The sequence below is a fragment of the Cnephaeus nilssonii genome (genome assembly GCF_951640355.1).
Source record: "Cnephaeus nilssonii genome assembly, chromosome: 17".
In the NCBI taxonomy this organism is placed as follows: Eukaryota; Metazoa; Chordata; class Mammalia; order Chiroptera; family Vespertilionidae; genus Cnephaeus; species Cnephaeus nilssonii.
The window spans coordinates 8,189,035-8,210,890 of NC_137088.1; the positions used below are offsets into that span (position 1 = coordinate 8,189,035).

Sequence of the window (21,856 nt, forward strand, 5' to 3'; positions counted from 1 at the left end):
AACACACACAGGCACCCACGTCTAACCCTGGCCAGGAAGCCAGCGAAAAGAACGTGCCCACGTTGGCTCTCTAGTTCTCTTGCTTTTGCATTTAGATCCTTAGAAATAAAATATTTTTGAGAGCCGGAGGCACTGCTCACGTCTCAGAAACTCCTTAGGCCCTGCCCCCTAGGTCTGAGCAGCATCTAGAATTCATGCTTTGGCTTCTCAGAAATGTTGGTGTCAGGGAGGGAAGGAGGGAGGGAGGGGTGCAAAGCCAACGCTCTTAAGTTTTCTCAGTAACCACGTGAAAGCGGTTTGCAGTTTGTCTTTGCAATTTGTCGGCTCATGCTCTGCTTCCATCTTCAAATAGTGTGGCTTTCTTCCTGTGTCCTGTTCTGAGCAAGGCTCCCAGACCACCACGCTCTGGGGGCCAGGACGGGGTGGCTGTGGGGGCCTGTGAGTTCTGTGCCTTCCTCATCCTGCCTTTTCCTGGGGGCAGTTCCCTTTTTGCTACCGGGGGCACCCCAGATGGTTAAACTCCTGGAAAAACGCACCTGTTTTTCTTTCTGTTTCCTCTAAGCATTATACAGTGCCTGCCCTTTCCCTGCCACATCTTCGTATTTTTTCATTTTTTTTTTTACCCCTGTAGTTTGGAAACCCGTGTGAGTTTGAGAGGGTGTCTTAGAATTCTGTTATTACATTTCTGATGAAAAGCCAAATCAGAATTTCCGTGAGGCAGTATTCCTCAATTTTTTTTTAAAAAAATCCCCCCCTTTAAAGGAGCTGATGTAGATGTCTATTCCCCCTGAGAATGAACACCACAGATACACCGTTTGTGTGCTATATGTGTATCTGTGCTCTGTGCCTGAAAAGCGTAGATTCTTTTCACCCCACAAGAGCCGATCTTCAGCCCCTTGGGGGCAGTATCTCCCCTGTTGGGGATTCCTGCCATAAGATGAGGTTGTGCTTGTTGAAGACCCAAGATAAGCGGGGTTCCACATTCTCCGAAGGAAGGAGAAGTGTGTGTGTGGGGGGGAGTATGTTCTTTTTTTCCATGCTTATTTTTTAATTGTATAAGTGAGGTCCTTCTTAGATTTCAAAAAAGGGATGGCTCTTTTTTTTTTTCTTTTTTCTTTTCATGTTCATTCAGTTGTAAGCTTGGTGATTGTTTTCTGATCCACGATGATGTCTGTTTTTCTTTCAATAAAACCTTCCATTTCTGCAATTTTGCTTTCTGCCTATCTTTTATTTATTTTTTTTCTCTTTTGTCTCTCAAAGATCATTGGAGTTTATCATCTCTATCTTGTCTGCTTTCTATATTTGACTTTGTGTTTCATTAGCTCATCAAAGAATATGTTTTTGGATCCATTTTCCAAGCATTATTGCAGGAAGAGATTTTTTTTTTTTTAAATTTATTTTGACCAATACATCTTTTTTTTTTTTCTTTTAGTCTTGTGACTTAGGCGGCAGTCTTTTTGTGATAAGTTAATGGAATAAGAGGAAATCCCTTTAGACTTGCAAGATAAGTTTCACCTAGAGTACCCTGCTCATCCAAACGCTAAAACCACTACCATTAAGAAGTCATCTCTTATCACTATGGCCGGTAACACGTCCTCACAATAGAAGTCCCTCTGGCTCCATTTGGTAGTTTTTGGACTTCTTTGTTGTTGCTGAAAACACAATATTTTATTTCTTCCTCCCCCCACAATTAGTTTTCGTGTTATTAAGTTGACTTTGCCCAGGTGCACGGCTGGCATGGAAATCTTCCCGACAATGAGTTCAATGCGGCTGTAACTGTGACCGTGGATCAGTCACCTCACCTTGTTGAGCCCCGCTTTCCCTTATTTGTGAAGTGGGGCTCGCATCTGCCGCACGATATTGTCATGAAGAGTAAACGTGATGTGCTTTGTATTATGCCCAGCACCCTACTTGGTGCTAATCAAAGCTTAGGCTCCCCAAACTGATCCCTGTTGTAGCAGCTCAGGTCTAACGGTGGCCTTACCGGTGTTGAGACCTGGACCCGCGTTGTGCTGGGGCCACACTCTGACATCACCTCTTTCCACTGGCCCCCTCAGACGCTGGTAGGATTCCCGTGACCTCCAGTGACCCCGGTAACTGTACCTGCGGGGAGGCCCCGGGAGACGGTGGCTGGGATCACAGCAGACAGCCGATCTGCGTCTTCCGTCGCCGTCTCCCGGCCTGCTTCATTCATCGGGCTGTCCGCGTGTTGGAGGCGGCCAAAGCCGCCGGGCTTGGTGTGGAAGCACGCGGACACTCTGGTTTCCTCGCTGACCTTACGTGTTTTCGGCAGGTGACAGACAAAACATTCGGACTAGGAGAGATCCGTGTGCGTTGCAAAGATGAGTCGGCAGTGTGTTTCCCTCCCTGAATTTTGCTCTTCCTTTCGGGTTAATTATAACCAAGACAGTATTTCCAAATAAACAAGATACTATGGGATTAGGGAAAAGCACACACCTCTGAGCGGAACATTACCCAGCAGGTTGAGTTCTAACTTTTAGGCTCCGGGTGCTCCTCTGACATCAATGGGTTTGCTTTTCTTCCTCTTCGAGGATGTGAATACTTTTTTTAGTTGGAACAGTGGGGTGTGAAAGGAAGGCAGACGGTGGGGAGAGGGGCGGTGGCCATAAAGATGTTTTCTGTGCTGCCCCATGCCCTGGTTTCATAGGATTTCATCCTGGTGCCGACTAGAAGCACGAAGGTTCCTCTCCACCTGCCCTGTTGCCTGGCCGCGGCCTCATTCTCATGGGGCGGGAGGAGGGGGTGGTCGTGGGAGGGAGCTGTCCGTGCAGTCAGTCCTCCCTTCACGTGGTCCTTAGGTTCTTGGAACTGCCGTGCCGGTGTGTCGTTGACCTGACTCCCGAGACTCGCCTCTGGGCGGCCCCTGGGCTGCTGGCTGAGAGGCAATCTGTGTGGTGCAGAAGGTGGGCACTGGAGCCAGCCCGGGTTTGAATCCCAGATTGGCCCTTGGCCAGCTGTGCAGCCTCTGGCAAGTTACTTTACCTCCCTGTGCTCAGTGTCCTCATCTGTAAAATGGGGGGACAGCAGGGTTATCATGACGATGAAGTGAGTTCGTCAATGTAGACCTCTAAGGAGAGTGCCTGGCTCTTAGTAAAAGTTAGCTGCTTGATGAGCAAGGGAGGCCTGAGTCTTGGGTAAAAATCTAAGTCCGTGCATCATCTTGCAGCACAATCTTTCATTTGTAATCTCGCTACCTTTCCTGGGCTGTGTCTTGTCAGGGAACGCAGATAACCCCCCGCACGTCCGTAGCCTCCTTAACTCTAAAAGCAGGCCCTTTGCAGCCTCATTTCTCCCGGTAGCCCATGCATTTGGGGTGGGAGGGGGAGAGGGGGGCAGTCCGTTGGACAGGAAGATCGAGGTGCATGGACTCTGGGCCCATCCTCCAGCCTCACTGAGTTCTTCCCCAGAACATGGCAAACATCTCGAGCCCCTTTCTCGACACGCTGTCGGCTTCCCCGTTCTTCCCCTTCCACAAGTAGGGGTGACGGGGGCCACGTTGCTCCTGGGGGGTGTCTCATCATCCTTCTAAGACCCACACGTGCAGGCCGAGCTGGAGGCCGTGTTCCCCATGTGCTTCTGCTGCAGGAGTGTGTCTGTGCCTCCAGCAAACACATAAGCGGGGGTCCATTGTGGGTGATGAATGGGGGCCCCGGGGGCGGGGCGTGAGAAACCCCACCAGCAGAAGTGTGTGTGTGTCTCCCGCGGGACACCCACCTGGAAGGGTTACTGCCCACCATTTATGCATCTCACTGGCTGGAGCGCTGGTGATGTTGCTTGTGTTCAGACCCGTGGGTTGGGGTGTTGGGGGAGGGGGCAGAGACTGCAGAAAGAATTTGGCCTTTAGCACTGAACTCTGGCTGGGCCGCCACTGGTTCAGTGGCTTTGCAAAGTCACGTCACTTCCTTGAGCCTCCGTGGGTAAGCATACTTACCTCGTAGGGCAGGGCAGCTTTGAGGAGGGAGTTGATGTAACACACCTGTGAAGCTAGCTGTCACGCAGGCGTGCCTCGGGACAGGGGAGCTCCTTGTAAATGTGATGCTGCAACCCCTGGGGCTCAGGACCCCACAAATGGGTCTCAGCGTGTGTGCAAAGCCCTGGCCGTGTGCACACAGCGATGTTTATATGTGAGATGCCTTGGGGGCCCTGACCGGTTTGGCTCAGTGGATAGAGCGTCGGCCTGAGGACTCAAGGGTCCCGGGTTCAATTCTGGTCAAGGGCATGTACCTTGGTTGCAGGCACATCCCCAGTAGGGAGTGTGCAGGAGGCTGCTGATCGATGTTTCTCTCTCATCGATGTTTCTAACTCTCTATCCCTCCCTCCTCCTCTCTGTAAAAAATCAATAAAATATGTTTTTAAAGATATTAAAAATAAAAAAGAGAGGCCTTTGGGGAGAGGGTCCATGGCTGCCTCCAGGTTCCCAAAGGACCTGAGGATGAGGACCGCAGCCAGAGGCCAGGGTTTCCCATCGGCACTGCTGGCAGTGGGGGCCAGGTCACCCTTTGTCGCGGGGGCTGTGCTGTGTGTGTAGGAGGGACATCAGCATCCCCGGCTTTGCCCACTGGGTGCCATTGGCATTTCCCGCCACAGCGGTGGCAACCACAATGCCTCCAGGCGTCTCCAGGTGTCCCTGTGGGGAACCTCTGCTCTAAGGGAGAGGACAGGCGTGTGGCGCCCTCTGGCACGGTCGTCACCTCTTTTACACGATACTACTTCTCTTCTTTGCATTTGGAATATCTCCTGTTTATGGCCAATAGATTCCGGGTAAGAAGGTTGCTGCTGTTCTTGTGCAAATGAGACAGACCTCAAAGCGGGGCCCAGGAAGTCTTCTGAACATGTGCAGGCAGCGTGGGCCCGTGTTTTCCTCTCTCACATGGCTTTGACATGGCCCATGGACGAAGTTCCTTCATGGCTCCTGGGCTGAGATTGCCCCACGGGAAGCTACTTTCCAGCTGGGATGAGAGGTGGGGCCCTCGCTGCCCCTTTCCCCACCCCCAACCCCCACCCCCCACCCCCCGCCCAGATCTGGAGCTCCTGATGGATGAGCGAGGGTTCTCTGCTTCTCGGTCACGTTCCTGGTTGGCTTCCTGACCTCACCCCCTGCCTGTCCCTTCTGTTCCATCCTGACTTCCTGAGCTGCTGGCTCCTGCGTCCTCCGCTCCCCTTTCTGACGGGGCAGCCCGGTGGCCTGGAGGGGTTCTTGCCCACCCAACAGAGGACGCCATTGGTGACCCAGCGGTGACCGTCTAGGAGGCCGTGTGTGCGGAAGGCTCTTGCTTGCCCATGCCCGAGACCCTCTCAGAGTCTGTCTGGCGTGTGGAACATGTATTTGTGTGGTTGACTTCACCTGGAGAATGTGCACCCGGCATACCAGGGCCACGCCAGGTGTAGCAGGTGTTCCCAGGGGGCAGAATCGCGGCCCAGAGCAACGTGCTAAAGGTTCTGGGATGACCCTCCGTAGATGCACGTCTGAACGCAGGCGTCCCGAGCACACTTGGTCTTGGAACGCTTCTCCTTGTGAGCACCTGTGACACCGCCAGGTCCTTAGGGACACGCGCTGGTGTTATTACAGACCTCGCATGGTGTCATCTGAGTCCCAGGGTCCGGTGTCACTGAGCAGATCAGCTCCTCGGCCTCAGGCCTCTGTGAGGACTGGCCAGGTCCCTCCATCACAACCCTGTAAGGCCGGTCCCCATCCCTAAACCAGAGGTCGCCGGCAGATACAGAACAACTAAGTAAAGGAGGCCATGGCGGTGCCCTCCCCCACCCCCACTGCCCCCCCCCCCCCCCCCGCCCCTCCATCGTGTGCCGCTTCCGTTTCTTTCTGCCTTTCTCTCCTGGGCTCGGCTTGACATTGTCCCAGCCTGCTCTGCTGTGTCCTCCTGTCCCCCGCAGTGTGTGCTCCGCGGTCAGACAGCTGTCCCCGCCCCCAACCCCCTTTTGTGTATGTTTGGCTTATTTTTTACCGCTTCTGTTTCTAAAGTGATTCTGTGTTGGATTTGAGGGTTAACATCAGTTGATTTAAAATAAAGTGTTTGTCTCAAACACAGTATGGCATGAATTTTACTTAAAAAATATTTTTTTTTATTCCTTAAATCGGTGCCCCTAAGGAGGGGGCTCTTAGCTGCTGTTGCAAAGGGAGGGGGAGGCAGCGCCCCCGTGTCCCTCCCAGAGGCCACCTGCTCGGGTCCTGGGGGCTCGGGTCCTGCTGGGGCCCCGAGGGTGGTGGTGAGCGGCCGTCGGCTTAGACTTGCATCCTAACCCTCTTCTCCCTGCCCTGTTGCCCGCCTTCTCTCCTGCCAGGTTCTGCCACCCTTCACCACTGGCAGCAGTTGGCCCAGCCTCACCTCGGGGGCATCCTGGACCCCCGGCCCGGTGTGGTCACCAAGGGCTTCCGGACGCTGGATGTAGACGTGGACGAAGTGTACTGCCTTAACGACTTTGAGGAAGATGACACAGGTGACCACATTTCCCCCCCGGGCCTAGCTACCTCCACGCCAGCACAGCACCCAGAGACCTCAGGTGAGAGGTCCCGAGCGCACGTGACTGTCGCAGGCGGCAGAAGCTCCCCGAGCCGGCCTCAGGCTTTCCATGAAGAGATGCAGGAGCCAGCGGCCGCAGAGGAGGAGGAGGAGGAGGAGGAGGGGTCTGGTGAGGGCACCGAGATAAGTCCTGTACACCCGGCCCCTTTACCGGAGGCAGCGTTCTGGGCCATTCTCACCTCTGTCCCGAGCACCATCCGTAGTGGCTCTCTGTCTGTAGCTTCCGCGCGTCCGTGTGGGTGATGATGGAAGCATTCCCATTGCGCAGTTCTGTTTCTAACGGACAGTCTGACGCCTCCTTCCTAACACATGGGCCCAGCTCCCTGCCCATCTTGGAGGTACACGCCCAGCGGGGCTCTGGACACCGGAGCAGAAAAGGCTGCTAAAAAGAAGTGGATTCTTGTCCCCCCCCCACGCCCACCCCCCACCCCAGAACACCAGCCTTCTCCCCCCACCCCCCGCTCCTGCTATGGGTCTCTCCCCGTGTCTGAGGGACAGATCCTTGAGTCCCCTGGCCATTTCCACGCTGAGCTGAGCTGAGCTGGGCAGTTTCAGGGGAAATGATGAGTTCCGGGTCATTCCGAAGGTGAATGAGACCCCGTTACCCGCATGCTGCATTGGAGTAGGAAAGAGCCCAGAAAGTGTGCGGGATTTTAGACGCCACTCGGTCAGCCTTTGTCCTTTCCTAACTTGAGAGACCCAGAAAAGGATGGGTCAACCAATGTCTTCACTCTCATGACAGTTCCGAGTCACCAAGCTTGAATGCCCCTTCCCAGCATGCTTGCTCAGAGTGGGTTTTTAAGAAGTGTTGTAGCAATGCTCCTGAACCACACCAAGCCCGAATGATGGCAGGAAGCTGTTCCAGAGAGAGGCGCAGGATGAATCTGGAAAGCTCATGGCCCGTCTCCCCTCTAAACCCCCTCACACTGTCCCAACAAGCATGCAAGCCGTGGCCGTGAGTTGATGGAACTGCCCACGTCCCAGGTGCACTGGCTTGAAAAGCTTCGTGCTCGGGGCCTGGGGTCCAGGGGCAAGACCTCCAGGACCTCCTGGCTGCTTGCGCTAGGAAGGCAGGGAAGCTTTGATGGGATAAGGGGAGAGACCCAGAAAAGGATGGTCAACCAATGTCTTCACTCTCATGACAGTTCCGAGTCACCAAGCTTGCAATGAGGATGTCCGCTCATCTTGGTGGGTCTTTTTATTTTATTTATTTTATTGATTTTTTTACAGAGAGGAAGGGAGAGGGATAGAGAGTTAGAAACATCGATGGGAGAGAAACATTGATCAGCTGCCTCCTGCACACCCCCTACTGGGGATGTGCCTGCAACCAAGGTACATGCCCTTGACCGGAATTGAACCTGGGACCCTTGAGTCCGAAGGCCGACGCTCTATCCACTGAGCCAAACCGGTTAGGGCCATCTTGGTGGGTCTTGATTTTCATTCATGAAGGCCGCCACGTTCCCTATGCAGTGCAAGGCCCAACAGAGCCGAGGTTCTTGGCAGCCTCTCCCAGCCCCTGGCTGAGTTCAGAGGCCTATGGCCAAGGGGCGTTAGGGGGGACCAACTTGCCTTCTTTTCTTTAACATAAACTTTAGAGGTCTCATCGAGTTCAAAGGATTTGTTTAGCAAGCGGGTTTATTTATGGCTTATTTTCTTTTCTGTAGCGGATTAAGTGACCAGGTTAAGCTTGGAGGGGATGACAACGCTTATTGTGTAGCATCTTCACACTTCAGAGAGGGAGCCCAGGGGGTTGTCACCTCCCTTCGTCAGGGGCACCAGGAAGGCAGACAATATTTCAGGAAACACAGCATCTGCTGGTCCTTGTGGCTGAAGTGGGAGGGAATCATGCCCCGTGTGATGGCCCCTCCCTGCAGCCCTACACCTGGAGCAGAGGTGTATCTGGACGTTTAAAGACGCACCTTTAAGTTGTACAGAAGGAGTACAGCTTAGCAAGTCAGCCGAGAACTCCCCGATGGAGGGAGAGAGGGGGCCGAGGATGAGGACCTGAGTCCTGACGGCTTTTCTTACCAAAACAGAGACGTAGTTCTTGCTGCTTCCCTCCATACTCAAACCCGGCAGCAGATCCATCCCAGCACCTCGGAGGAGCGGTTGGAAGTGAGCGATCCGACAGAAGTGTGTGGATTGCGGAAGGGAATTCAGGGACGGTCTGATTGTTTAGACCAGAGTCTTCAGGGGCTTGTTTTCCGGGTGAGACTCGTGAAAAGCTCAGTGCAGAAAGGAAAGGCACACACAATGGTTTGGCTTTCTCTTTTTTTCTATTAATGGGAAGGCCAAGACCCTGTCAATTCTTGGAATGAAAGAAGCAGGTCACTCTGAGTACTGACCCCAGAGGCCCCGAGGGGCACTTAGGCACACAATCTTGGAGTCAAGGGTGGCCACTGAGCTTCGGCAGGAAGGCCTGGGCATCTTCCATCTTGGCGTATGTATCCAGGCTGGTCTGGTCCCCTCCATGCTCGGGCTCTTCTGTCTCAGGAGCTGCCACCTGCCTGGGAAGACTGAGTAGGGAGAATCTTAGAAGACAAAGGTGATTCACCTGTTTTTCTTGCAGCTGGATGATGGAAGGAAATTGGGAAGTCTTGTGTATCAGGCACTTTTGTCTAGAGTCTGCTGTCTCATGGAGAAAAAGTTTTGAGTGCATATTGAAAAAAAATTATTAACATATTTTCATGTGTTATTTTTGTATCATTATTTGCTGGTGTTTTTTTTTTTTTTTAAATAATCCCATGTCTTGAAAACGATGAGTCCTTGTTTTCATATTTGTAAATAATTTAGATAATTAAAGTGGATTGTTTAAAACAATTTTAGATTATAGTTTTACTTTATTTCAGTGACATTTTATGATTTAATTCATCTAGAAAGGGCACCTTATCAGAAGAGGGAGTCTTCTTGTATTGCTTGTGCTCTGAGTTTTATGTGTTCATGAGCAGGGAAGAGCCTGCGTGTGGTAAAGCGTTAGATCAGAGTTTTTAAAGTATGCAGCTGTGATGGTAGATGTTTGAACGGACAGTTCAGTTGAATTTCCTTGAATGCCTTGATCTTTAAAGGGGAGAAGGAGGTGGGGTTAAAGCCACAGAGATAGAAGAAAGTGAAGATCAGTATATTTTAATACTCAGACATGTGGAGTCCATTTAAAGGGGAAGGGGATACCCTAAAATAGGCTCATACAGATAGATCACGGCAGCCTTCGGACAGCGGCCGTGTGGGGCTGTGCCTCATCTCTGGTTGCATTTTCTATCTGACAGCTGTGTGGGCTCATATGAGGGGTTGTTTAAGGACCGGATGCCACAATGGACTTTAGAGAGGAAAATGTCTGCTCTCCCAGCCCTTTACCAGCCTGTCCTCCCTGTGGGTGAGGGAGGACGGGCACCATTCAAAAGGACTGACGTGCATGAGCCAGTGTGTACACATCTGACCATGGCTGGCCAGACTGAAGAGTTCCAGGCGTCCTCAGGTCCCCCCCAGTGCACTTGCCTTGTCCCTGCTTCCTTCCTCTTCTCACCATTAGTGCCATGGGCCGTGGAGAGAAGGTGGGCTTTCTTGCCCATCCCCCCTGGAAGCCCGAGTCCCACCAGCAGCAATCACCAGGTCTCCGTATCAGTCACCAGGTCTACGTAGCAATCACCGAGTCTATAGCAATCACCAAGCCTAGTAGTAATCATCAGGTCCCTGTAGCAATCACCAGGTCTAGTAGAAATCACCAGATCTACGTGGCAGTCACCAGGTCTAGTAGAAATCACCAGGTCTACTAGCAATCACCAGGTCTAGTAGTAGTCACCAGGTCTAGTAGCAATCACCAAGTCTAGTGGAAATCACCAGGTCTAGTAGAAATCACCAGGTCTAGTAGCAATCACCAGGTCTACTAGCAATCACCAGGTCTACTAGCAATCACCAGGTCTAGTAGCAATCACCAGGTCTAGTAGTAGTCACCAGGTCTACTAGCAATCACCAAGTCTAGTAGTAATCATCAGGTCCCTGTAGCAATCACCAGGTCTAGTAGCAATCACCAGGTCTACGTAGTGTACTTGCAGATAACCCCCAGCACAGTCTGCAGGGGCCTCTAGGCCAGTGGTCGGCAAACTCACTAGTCAACAGAGCCAAATATCAACAGTACAACGATTGACATTTCTTTGGAGAGCCAAGTTTTTTAAACTTCAACTTCTTCTAACGCCACTTCTTCAAAATAGACTTGCCCAGGCCGTGGTGTTTTGTGGAAGAGCCACACTCAAGGGGCCAAAGAGCCGCATATGGCTCGCGAGCCGCGGTTTGCCGACCACTGCTCTAGGCCATCGCTGGAGATGGGATGGGGGTAGGGTGCCAGGCACCCCATGACTGGTGCAGCAGCAGGATCCCAAGCACCCCGTTTTCCAGTTGGTACCAGGTTTCCAGAGGAGCCTCGCCCTCAGAACCCTTTCCCAAGTGCACCTCTCCAGGCAGAAAGAGACGCTGGTTGGATCAGAGAGTGGTGAGCAGGGTGCCTGTCGCCCTTACAAGCCCCCCACGCCCACTGCCGCTGCCTGAAGGGTGTGTGCTCGCACGTGCCAGGCGTGCTGAGCAGAAATCCGCACACTCACCCCCAGTACATAGTTCACCAGCGCGGACCTCGAATAATCCAGGACTAATTAAGTGTAAAGGTGATCGCTGATCGGTGAGGATTTTGTGCCAGTGTCAGAACCTGGGGAAGGAGGGACACATAAAACTAAGGAAGGATTAGGGGTTTGTTGAATAAAATCCTGATGAAGCCCATTTACTCTCTCCGCACAACTCTGAGAAAAAGTCAGGCTGAGAGGAAGAATGAGGGTGTAAGTAGGATGTCAGAGCATTGAGTCCAAGAACCCGTGTCCTCGGAGCCCCGAGTGAGCAGCACTGGGGGCAGGGCCCTGTGCGGTGGGCCGGCCCCCGCCCCTGCCCTGTGTCCTTCCTGCACCCAGGGTGGTAGGAATCGACCCCGAGCGGCTCCGTGGCCGCACAAGGAGCCCTGAGCGACTCACTCACTGTCCCTGTGTTGTGTCCCAAGGAAGGGAGGTGCTGCAGCGGCCGGGCAGGCGGTGACACGTTCGGAGAGAGCTGACGGGTCCAGGTGTCCCAGCGGTATTTCCGAGGGGGTCCAACCTCTGGCTTTGGCACTCTTGATGCGGGTTGATCTTCCTGGGTCTTCTAAAGCCCTCTCTTCCTTCCGGGGGACAATGACTTCTGAATTTTAGCAGCCTTTTCCTCTCCCCCAAATCCATTTGCATTCGATGGGTTTTGCTTCTGCTGATGCAACTGTGTCTCTGAAATGTCCATCTTACACCCCCTGTTGCAATCAAAGGTCCAGATGTGACGGGGGGGGGTGGGGGGAGGAGGTGGGCCTCGAGTCCCCTTGATTTGATGTTCTGGCCGTGCGTTTAAATGGGGCGCGCTTCTGGTTTCCCATCCTGCCTTGCTTTTGTTTGCTTTCTTTTTCAAATGTTACCTGTCTTTCACGTCTTTCGCCTTAATAACTTCTGTGTACCGCTTTTTCCTCCCCACCCCCCCCGCCCCCCGCCTGGATAACCCCCTGCGTTATTTGGGTGCCTTTCCCAGCTGTCCTGTTGCTTTTGTTTCTAGACCTCATGGCAGTCCAAGACTCGTGATTGTTCGGTTGCCTTTTTCCGCAGCTTATTCCATTTTTGTTTTGCTCGCAGCAGTTTCTCGGTTATCCGAGTTCCTAAGCCATTCCATCCATTGGTTGAGAAGCACAGATTCATAAAGGCTATTTTTATGTGCCTCCCCGCTCGCCCCCCGACGTGGCCTGGAGCTCCCTGTGGTTGAGAGTTCGCTTCCGTGGCCGTGGCGCTCGCTGGCTGCCACGCCAGGGGCCACGGGAGCCTCCCTGGACCCAGAGAGACGGGCCGGACCATAACAATCAGGACACACCAGCCCCGCGTTGCTCCCGGAGTCACCGCTGCCATTTTTGTGCTCTGGCTCTGTCCTGCCTGCCTTCAGTTTGCGTGTCTCCAACATTTTTTTGTTTATTTGTTTCATCTGGTTTCCAGTTGGGTTTTTTTTTTTTTTTGGTTTTGGTTTTTGCTTTTGTGTTTTTAAAGACACAGTCACTCATGTGTGGATCTGGGTCTGGAGCACCCATCTCCTCTGTTTTGCCTTCCTTTGGGTCCAATCCAAGAGAAAACTTGCCATAAAGAGCTGGAAGATTCTCGTTCGCTGCCTTTTGAATCTTCAGGGCGCTCATGGCCTCTGATGCTCGAATCCGTTTTCTCCCAGGAGGTCTCTGGGGGCTGAGCTGCTGCAGGGCGGGGGGCGGGGCGGGCGGGGGTACCCCGGTCCTTCATGGTGCATGCTAGTTGGAGCAGCATATTTTCCTTTTTTGTTTTATTTTTTTAATGTTTGAGTTATGAGCGAGGATGACCTCTACAATCATGATGTCTCCCGTAGACCTCACTCCCCATCCCTCACCAGCCCGCTGCTGCATGGTCCTTACGCTTCTGTGATTGACTCTGCTCCAGCTCACAGCCTCCAGCCGCCTTAGCAACAACTCTGGAGACCTTCAAAAGGAAGTAAATTGGGGGAAACTTGTTGCCGTCTCATGTTCATGAAAATCAGACCTCCTGGAGACGCAGGAAAGCGGCCCCGGGCTGGGGCTGGTGCTGCCAGCATCGCTGTGATGGGCAGCACCACAGACAGCCCCGGGGCTGGTCTCAGCCACGTTGTTGCTGAGGCCGCTGAGCTCATGTCCCCCCTGCAGACCACAGACCGGCAGTAGTGGAACCAGCCTCCCCACGCCACGCCCCTTTTTGTGCAAACAGAAAAGGGAGCCCTGTGAGCCGCGCCCTGTTCCCAGGGCCCTCGAGCCTCTCCCCACCCCGCGCCCCTCCCCTCCCTTTGGCAGAGTTTGACACCCATTTGCCAGTGAAAAGCAAAGCAAAGCCACAAAGACAGAAGCCGATTCTGACCTCTGAAGAGGGCAACCAAATTGACCCCCACGGGCCTCTTGGCCCCTCACGCTGGATCCACTACTGACCCGAGAACGCGATGCGCAGCCCTGTCCGGACTGGGTCGGAAGCGGGGGTCCGTGCCCTGCACGCCAGTGCTCAAAAGTCTGGCTGCTTTTGAGGGACCACCTTCGATCCAGAGCATTTGCGTTTCGCCTTCCTGGCCCAGACCCGGTTCACAAGGTAGCCCATCGCTTCTTGCATCTGTTGAGGGCCGAGCCGGATTCTCCTTTTCTCGTGGGTGTACTTGGATGCGAGACATATGTTTTGTCCCTCCCCCCCTCCTCCAATCTAGCACACCACCCTGGGAAGTGCATGTCACAGACCAACTCCACCTTCACCTTCACCACCTGTCGCATCCTGCACCCTTCAGACGAGCTCACGCGAGTCACGCCAAGGTAAGGGACCCCAGGCCTGGGGGTGAGCAGGGCAGGGGTGGGGTGAGGGGGGGGGGCTCTCCCTGCGAGACGTAATGCCAAGGAAAGCCCAAGTAGAGAGGCTCATTCCACACCGCCTTGTCCAGCTGACGCCATCTCGTAAGCGCCTGCAGGCTCCTGTACTGGGTCCCGTGTTTCCGTCTGACCTGAGGTCCCTGTTCATTCAGACCCAAGGTCCCTGTTCATTCAGATCCAAGGTCCCTGCTCATTCAGATCCAAGGTCCCTGTTCATTCAGATCCAAGGTCCCTGTTCATTCAGATCCAAGGTCCCTGTTCATTCAGACCCATGCAGATAGAGGCTGGACCACCTTCTGTTGCCCTTTCAGTTGGTCACGGAAGATTCCCAGGCCCGAAGCCCATGTCTACTGGCATTTTACCCCAAAGTTTGCCAGTAGAGCCCGGAGTTTCTTCCCTGAGCCCCCCAAACCCTTGAGTCCCTGCAGTAGACCGCAGGCACCATGCCCCACAGCTCCACTGATCGAGGTGATCAAATTTGAAGACCGGACCACGTGCCCAGCGTAGTCCATTTCCCTCTGGTGCCTCTGAGAAGCCATAGAAGTTGGCATCTTCTGGCGAGGGGACGTGTATGGCCTGGGGTGGTCTGCGCGACCTGATTTCAGGCCTTCCACAGCTTCCGGTGAAAGGGAGTGACCCCTTTTCTCTGTGGTGCAAGATGCCAGGGGGGTGAAGGCGCAGCCGAGAAGGAGGGAGGCGAGCAGGGCCAGCGTGGAGGGAGCAGCCGCCCCGAGGCGCACCCTCAACTCTGAACAACTCTCCGCAGGTCATGTGAGGAGGACGGCGAAGCGGCCCCAGGCCCCGTTGAGCTGAGAGGAGATGTAGGGCAGACAGTGAGCCCACGGGCCAGGCAGGGGGTGAGCACACGCCAGCCGTGCCTGCCCCGGCAGGGCCACGTGGAAAGGGCTGTGTGTGCACGCGTGGCCGCCACTAACCCGGGACTTAGGCGTGGATGTGTCTCTGTGGTTGCGCCTGGCTAACTCGGCTTTGACGGTGGATACCCCTAACCATCTAAACCCCCCGGTCGAGCCGAGCGCCAGCACTAATACAGGCCTAACCGAAGTTCTCACCGGAAGGGATCTCCACGTTGTAGCTTATCTTCCCCATCTCCCTTCCTGCCTCCGGACAACCTGGCTCTCCCCATCCTCTGAGGATGAGATTGGGTTTCAAACCGTGGGACAGGGCTTCCCCCACCCCCAGGGGGAGGCTGGTGCCCGGCCTGCACGCCCGTCTGCATCCCCGGGGCCGTGTCGGGGCCGGGGAGGCCTGGGTAGTCAGGAGCAAGAGAAGGCTTCTGCCTGAGTTTGAAAGAAGGGCAGCTCGGAACAGGCGGAAACTCTCCCTAGGAGCGGCCCTGGGAACGAGATGTCCCGCCCGGAGCCTCTTCGCCCTCCGTTGCTTGTAGATCAGTGTTTTGTAGCATTCCACCTGCACCGTTTGAAGAGCCCACCTTTAACCTTAGGAATCGCTGTGGTCTCTAATCTCGTGTGTCCCCGAGTGCCCCCCGACCACCAGCATCCCTGCCTGAGCTTGTCGGGGGTGGGCCGGCTCGGCGTGCCTCTCCCTGTGCTGCCCAGTCAGCAGCGAGGTCACCTGAGCGTGGAGCCGGCTGATGCCGCAGCTTGGACCTGCCTGTGATGGTGCCGCCCGAGGGGGCCAGGCCCCTGCTGTGGTCATTCCAGGAACCGGCTCTGGAGTGTGTCCCCTTCCTTCCCTTTCCCTACGTTGGTGCTTTGGCCAAGGTATCTGGTCTTTGCCCCTCCAACCCCCCCGCCCCCCGTCAGGCTGAGGAGAGGGGGCCCTGCCCCCAGCTCCCAGGAACCACCCAGCTGGCCTGCTCCTGGGGGCACCTGCAGACAGCTAGGCATTCCCCCTGCTGGGCCTCTACACTGCCTGTCCTCCTTCCTGGCCCCGGCTTCTGGAACATAGTGGGTCCTTAGCCAGCATGACACCAGTGGGCGTAGGAACCTTCGCTGTCTTTTAGTAACAGGGCTGACACCCACTGGGCCCCTGTCTATGTGGCTCCATAGACGCAGATCTGCTAACAGAGCACGGCTTCCTCCGACCCAGTAGCTGCTCTCGTCGAGTTACGGATTTGGGCGGCCACGGGGAGGACTGGGTGCCTCCGTGCAGAGGAAAGAGCGCTGTCCTGGGAGTCGGGGGGCGGGGTCTGCCGCTGACTTGATGTGCACCTTCAGCCTCTGTCTCCCCGTCGCCAAGGGGCCCCCCACCTGGGTGTCCCGCCTGCTCTGGCCATGCCGACGTAGTCTTGGGTAACTTCTGCCCTCAGGGAGGTGGGCAGTGGGAAGGAACTCTGGAGTTTGAGCCAATTTTGAGAGAAAGAACCCCTCTCTGTCAAAGGGCTTCCTCCCCCATTTGGGGGTCACTGTACTTGGGTTCGATCCAGGGTCTTCCCCGTTCTAGCTGAGTGTGACCTTGAGTGAGCCACCTGACCTCGAGCCTGTTTCCTCACCGGCAAAGGGGACAGTTACGCGCACCCTGCGCGGCTTCCTGTGGACTGAAACCCCCCAAGGGAATCCGAGCCCCCCTGAGTGAGGGGGGCGCAGACCTGGAAGGAAAGGGGCATCCGGGAGCCCGGGCTGGGGGCATCCTCTCACCGTGTCCTGGGCCCGCCCTGCGCCCCTGCAGGAAACTGCCCCTTTCCCTGGCGCTCGGGGGCATTTTCTGATGGACGACGGCTTGTCTCTTCCTTTCAGCCTTAACTCGGCCCCGACTCCAGCTTCTGGCAGCGCCAGCCACTTGAAGTCCACGCCGGTGGCCACGCCGTGCACGCCCCGGAGACTGAGCCTGGCCGAGTCCTTCACCAACACCCGCGAGTCCACGACCACCATGAGCACGTCGCTGGGGCTGGTGTGGCTGCTGAAGGAGCGGGGCATCTCGGCGGCCGTGTACGACCCCCAGAGCTGGGACCGGGCTGGCCGGGGCTCCCTCCTGCACGCCTACACCCCCAGGATGGCCGTGATCCCCTCCACCCCGCCCAACTCGCCCATGCAGACGCCCACGTCTTCCCCGCCCTCTTTTGAGTTCAAGTGCACGAGCCCGCCCTACGACAACTTCCTGGCTTCCAAGCCGGCCAGCTCCATCCTGAGGGAGGTGCGGGAGAAGAAGCCCGTCCGGAGCAGCGAGAGTCAGACGGACGTGTCCGTCTCCAACCTCAACCTCGTGGACAAAGTCAGGAGGTTTGGCGTGGCCAAGGTGGTGAACTCAGGGCGAGCCCCCATCCCCATCTTGACTGAGGACCAGGGGCCTCTCCTCTGTGGGCCCCCGGGCCCCGCACAGGCCCTTGTCCCTGGAGGCCTGGGACCCGAGGGCCTGCCTCTCGGATGCTCCGCCGTCACGGGTGCCATCGGCGGGCTGCAGCTCAACAGCGGCATCCGGCGGAACCGCAGCTTCCCCACCATGGTGGGCTCCAGCATGCAGATGAAGGCCCCCGGGACGCTCACCTCGGGCATCTTGATGGGTGCTAAGCTCCCCAAACAGACCAGCCTGCGGTGAGGGTGGCAGGGGGGGCCCTTCCTCGGAGGAGACCAGTCTTGTCCTTCCTCCCTCGCTTCCCCCCTGAACTGCGCTCTCTCCCTCTTCCCTCCGTGCCCATCCCCTCCTGAGCTAGACAAATCAACCTCGTGCCTAATGGGGGAAGAGCGGAGACTTTTGTAAAATGTGTACATAGGACTTGGAGACCAGTATCCGACCTGCCCTTCCTTTCAGACCCCACGGGCAGTGCCCCCGCACTGTTATTGCTCTCAAGAGGACTTCACCTGTGCCAGCCTGGGGGCTGGGCAGGCCCGTGTCCTTTCCTCCTTCTGTCCTTTGAGAAGCACTGAAACTCCCCAGGGCGTTCTTATCCCATGGATAGGGAACCAGGGAACTTGGGGCTGGCTGCCAGAGTGCCCGTCATGAGCTGTCACACGGCACAGGGCACAATGGCCCTGCCCCCCCCACCCTCCCCCACCCTGTGTCGTTGGGCGCCTTGCCTCGCTCACCCTGTAAGAGGGTAAGGAGCCTCCGTCCACAGCCACATGCAGCTGGCGTGGCCTTCAGGACCGGAGGGAGAGCTGTTCTTTCTTTTCTGGGTGATCCAGCTCCTTCGAGACCTTCATCCTCTGCCTCCGTGGACGGTCGCTTCCTTTTTGAGGCGTGACGTTGGCTTCCCACGCCTTCAACCTGAAGTCATCCTTCAATGTCTTGCGATCAGCTGTCAGGCCAGGCACCTGACCGGAAAGAGAACGTGTTTACACTCCGCCGTGTGTGTCCTGTTCCATTTTTTCTACGTTTTATAGGCAGGGAAGCCGTGGTCCCAGGTGGGAAGTCCCAGGGTGCGTTCTCTCTGTGGTTCTACGACACCAAAACACGAGTGGCAGACACACCACGCCGCTCAGGAGATAGCTTATTTCTGGGACCCAAGTGGCACGACCCAATTGAATACGATCAGACCCAAGACAACCTCAACGATAGCATTACTAGTACAAGGAAAGGGGACAGGGGAAAAGGTTATGAATGAAATACATCAACAAAGGAAAAAGAACCAGAAGCAAAGGTAACACCAAACTGGTTCACGGGAGGAGCGAGGCTTTGGCCTCCGTGGCTGGGTCCACTCCTTACTCCGAAGCCCGAGTCTGGTCCAGGCGCTTTTCCTCCCGTGGTCTTTCGTGGCAGCCATTCGAGGCCCACACATTTTGCACCCCCGAAAGCCCTCTGCCTCCCGGTGCCACTTTTTATCCTTAGGAAAAGATAAAGGTGCTCGTGACACAAACGTGAGTGAGCGAGGGGGCCCCGTCCCGTTGCTGTCGCGGACTGGGCCTGGAACCCGTATTTATTACTTATGTGTGCCGTGTTCTGAACAAGCACCCTCGCTCCTGCCCCGGTCACAGGGTGCCTGGCACTCTCGTCGAAGCAGGTCGTTTATTTATTCTAATCTGAAGACTACAGTGTACCTCATGGTGTCCTGTGGCCATTTGTTCCCGACATTTATGCAAGGATAACATCACATGCAAATGAAATTGCCATTTTGCACCCCCCCACCCCCCCGGCCACACTCCCCTCTCCACTTGGCAAAGGATGCGTCATTCAATTGAAGGAGTGTAACCTTCTGTCCACCGGAGACACTGTAAGAAAGTCCCCAGGAGCAAACCCCAGTCCCACGATTTCAGACTATTTATTCTGTGAACACGAAGGTGTTGGTCAGTTGTTTTCAACACCCCTCGTGGCTGTATGCGTGCACTCAATGCAAGGAACGTATATCTTCTTATCTGAATGTATTTTAAAGCAGTAGGTAGAATAAGAAAGGAACGTGAAGACCATGCCTTGAACGGACCACTTTATGTATTCAGAGAGGGGAGCCACCCATCATCACAAAGGGAAAATCAGCAATTCGGAGGTTGCCGTATTTAGTGTAGTACATAAAGGATCAACATGGGGCAACCACTCTCAAAAAGTGTGTTGTAATGCATCAAAAATCAATCATAAGATTTTCTTTGCTATGAATATCAATAAAATAAGTTCAAATGATGGAAACCACAAGGGTATTCCGATTTGCATTTTTTGATCTTTCTCATGGGGTAGATGATGACCTCTTTAGGTCAGACTTGAAGGTTTTCAGCTCTTTGGGGAAATGAAACAAAAGCCATGCAGTTCTTTACATACTGTTATACCTGCCCTTTATTTTAACACTAGAGGCCCAGTGCATGATTGAATCATGCACGTGTAGGGTCCCCTACACGCTTTTGCTTTTGATCACGGGGAGCTGGGTGCCTGTCCGCTAGTGCACCAGGCCTTTCAGAAGCCTCCAGCGCGGCGGAGGCTTCTGAAAGGCCTGGTGCCAGAGCAGACAGGCACCCAGCTGCCACGCTTTTGATGGTCCGTGGCCGCTGAGGGGGGCTGCCGCGGACACCTGGTTACCCTGCCATTGAGAGGCGCAGCTGGGTGTCCGCGCAGGCCCCCTCAGCGGCCACAGATCTGGCCTCGATCTGGCCGTTGAGAAGCGCGGGGGGCGGGAGTCCCGCCCCCTGCGCCTCTCAACAGCAGTGTAGCCTCCCTCAGTGGCAGGGGATCCGTGCCTCTCAATGGCCGGGTAGGCCACCCCGAGTCCCGCCCCCCAGCCTCCCGCCGCCCAATCGTGGGCGTAGCGGAGTGATGGTAATTTACATGTTACTCTATTATTAGATAGGACTAGAGGCCCAGTGCACGAATTCGTGCACAGGTGGGGTTCAGCCAGCCCACCCTGATGGGAGCTGATCAGGGCTGGGCCAGAGGGGGAAAGGGGCTGTGGGCAGTTGGCTGGCCTCGCCCCCAACTGGAGTGGGGGTGGGGTCGATCAGGGGTCGGGCTGGCCAGGGGGAGGGGCTGCTGAAGGTTTGCGGGTACCGATCTGGGCCCAGATCGGGCCGGTTGGCCGCCACATTGCGCATCATAGCAACCGGTCGTTCCAGTTGTTCCACGGTTTCGGCCACTTGGCTTTTATATATATAGATAATACAATATCTTAGACAACTTTCCAATCATAACCTGAAGCTCTCCCCTACTTTTCAGGGCTGTCTACTACCCCACCATGTGCACATACCCAGTATGACCAGTATAGACCAGTATTCTATGGCTGGGCATTGAGTTAACTCTAATCTTTTGCTACTGCAGCACTGTCATGAAAAAACCTTGCATATATGTAATTTTCCACGTACATGAGCACATCTGCGAGACAGATTCCTTGATATTACCAAATTGCTGTAGGGTTGTGTTAAGAGACTTTAAAAAAACCAACACAGTGGAGGATCACCAAAGAGAGAGTTGTGAGAAAAGGATACAATGGAACTTACTCTGCCACCTCCGTGTTGGGAAGCAGTGAAATGATGCCAGCACACAGTGGGTGGTCGCAGCGTGGATTCTATACCCGGTGCTACCATTGAGTAGTGGTGCGACCTTGGGCCAGCCACTTCTTTGGGTCCTCCATTTGTTAACCTGGAAAACGGGCACAGGAATCCTTAGGATGAATTGGCTGAGTAAGTATATTTTGAACGTCTACCATGTGCCAGGTTGTTGGTAGCGGGGATCTGGTGATGAGCCAGCGAGCAGCTTCTCTCATGGAGTGTGCCTGCCATCAGGCCACCAGAGAGAGGCAGAGGCAACACTAGACATGGCAACGTGGCATGATGAGGGCAAGCAGGGAATTACAATAGGGTGGTGTGAGGGAGTGGGTGGCTACCTTGGGATACCAGGGAAGGCCTCTTAGGGAGGTGGCATTTGGGCCAACTATGTGAGCATTCGCACAGAGAGCAGTGGGTGCCACGGCTCAAAGGTCGGAAAGCACTTGGTGTGTTTGGAAAGCAGAGAGAAGGGCACCCGTAAAGAAATGAATCCCAATTGTGGCTGAGAAACCATGGTGTTCACCAAACGGGCCATCTGGTCTACATGTTTCCCAGCCACGTAGTGGGCAACAGCACGTGAATGTTCTGGCCAGTGGGCTGTGAGCAGAGAAGAATCCATGCTGCTTCCCGCCCCTGAAGCCACGTGTTGAAATGGTGGTGTCACACGTTGGCGGAGACCCATCCTCCTGGGTCTCCGAGGAACCTTGTGGACCAGATTCAGCGCCAGCCCGCATCTGATGTGATCTGAGGGAGAAAGAAACGAGTGCGGGCACTGGGCCATAGATGCCACCTGGGGAGAAGTTGGTGGCAGTGGGAAGTGATTCTGAATTATCTGAATGGACTGGATGCTCATTAGAGGGGTTAAGTCAAGATTTAGAAAAATATAAAATTCATGGTTTGCACATTTGGGCTCACAGCTGGGAAACATCACATCCTGGGAGAATGTATTTTCTGTGGCCAGTAGAGGGCGCTTGGAG

The 21,856-nt window shown here is 54.9% G+C and overlaps 1 protein-coding gene across 15 annotated transcripts in view; it reads left to right on the forward strand.

The window, feature by feature from the left end:
* The window catches only part of TRAK1 (trafficking kinesin protein 1), a 98,685-nt gene extending 79,151 nt beyond the window's left edge, over positions 1 to 19,534 (forward strand). For 3 of the 15 annotated variants that reach the window (XM_079795770.1, XM_079795765.1, XM_079795767.1), the window contains 3 exons: positions 6,322 to 6,540; positions 13,845 to 13,947; positions 16,719 to 19,534. In XM_079795770.1, the coding sequence (XP_079651896.1) occupies positions 6,322 to 6,540; positions 13,845 to 13,947; positions 16,719 to 17,517 (1,121 nt within the window). In that variant the 3' untranslated portion in view covers positions 17,518 to 19,534. Of the gene's footprint in view, positions 1 to 6,321; positions 13,948 to 16,718 lie in introns of those variants that run through there. The other 12 variants (XM_079795771.1, XM_079795766.1, XM_079795768.1 and 9 more) reach the window with 9 other exon arrangements.
* Positions 19,535 to 21,856: the final 2,322 nt, after the last annotated feature.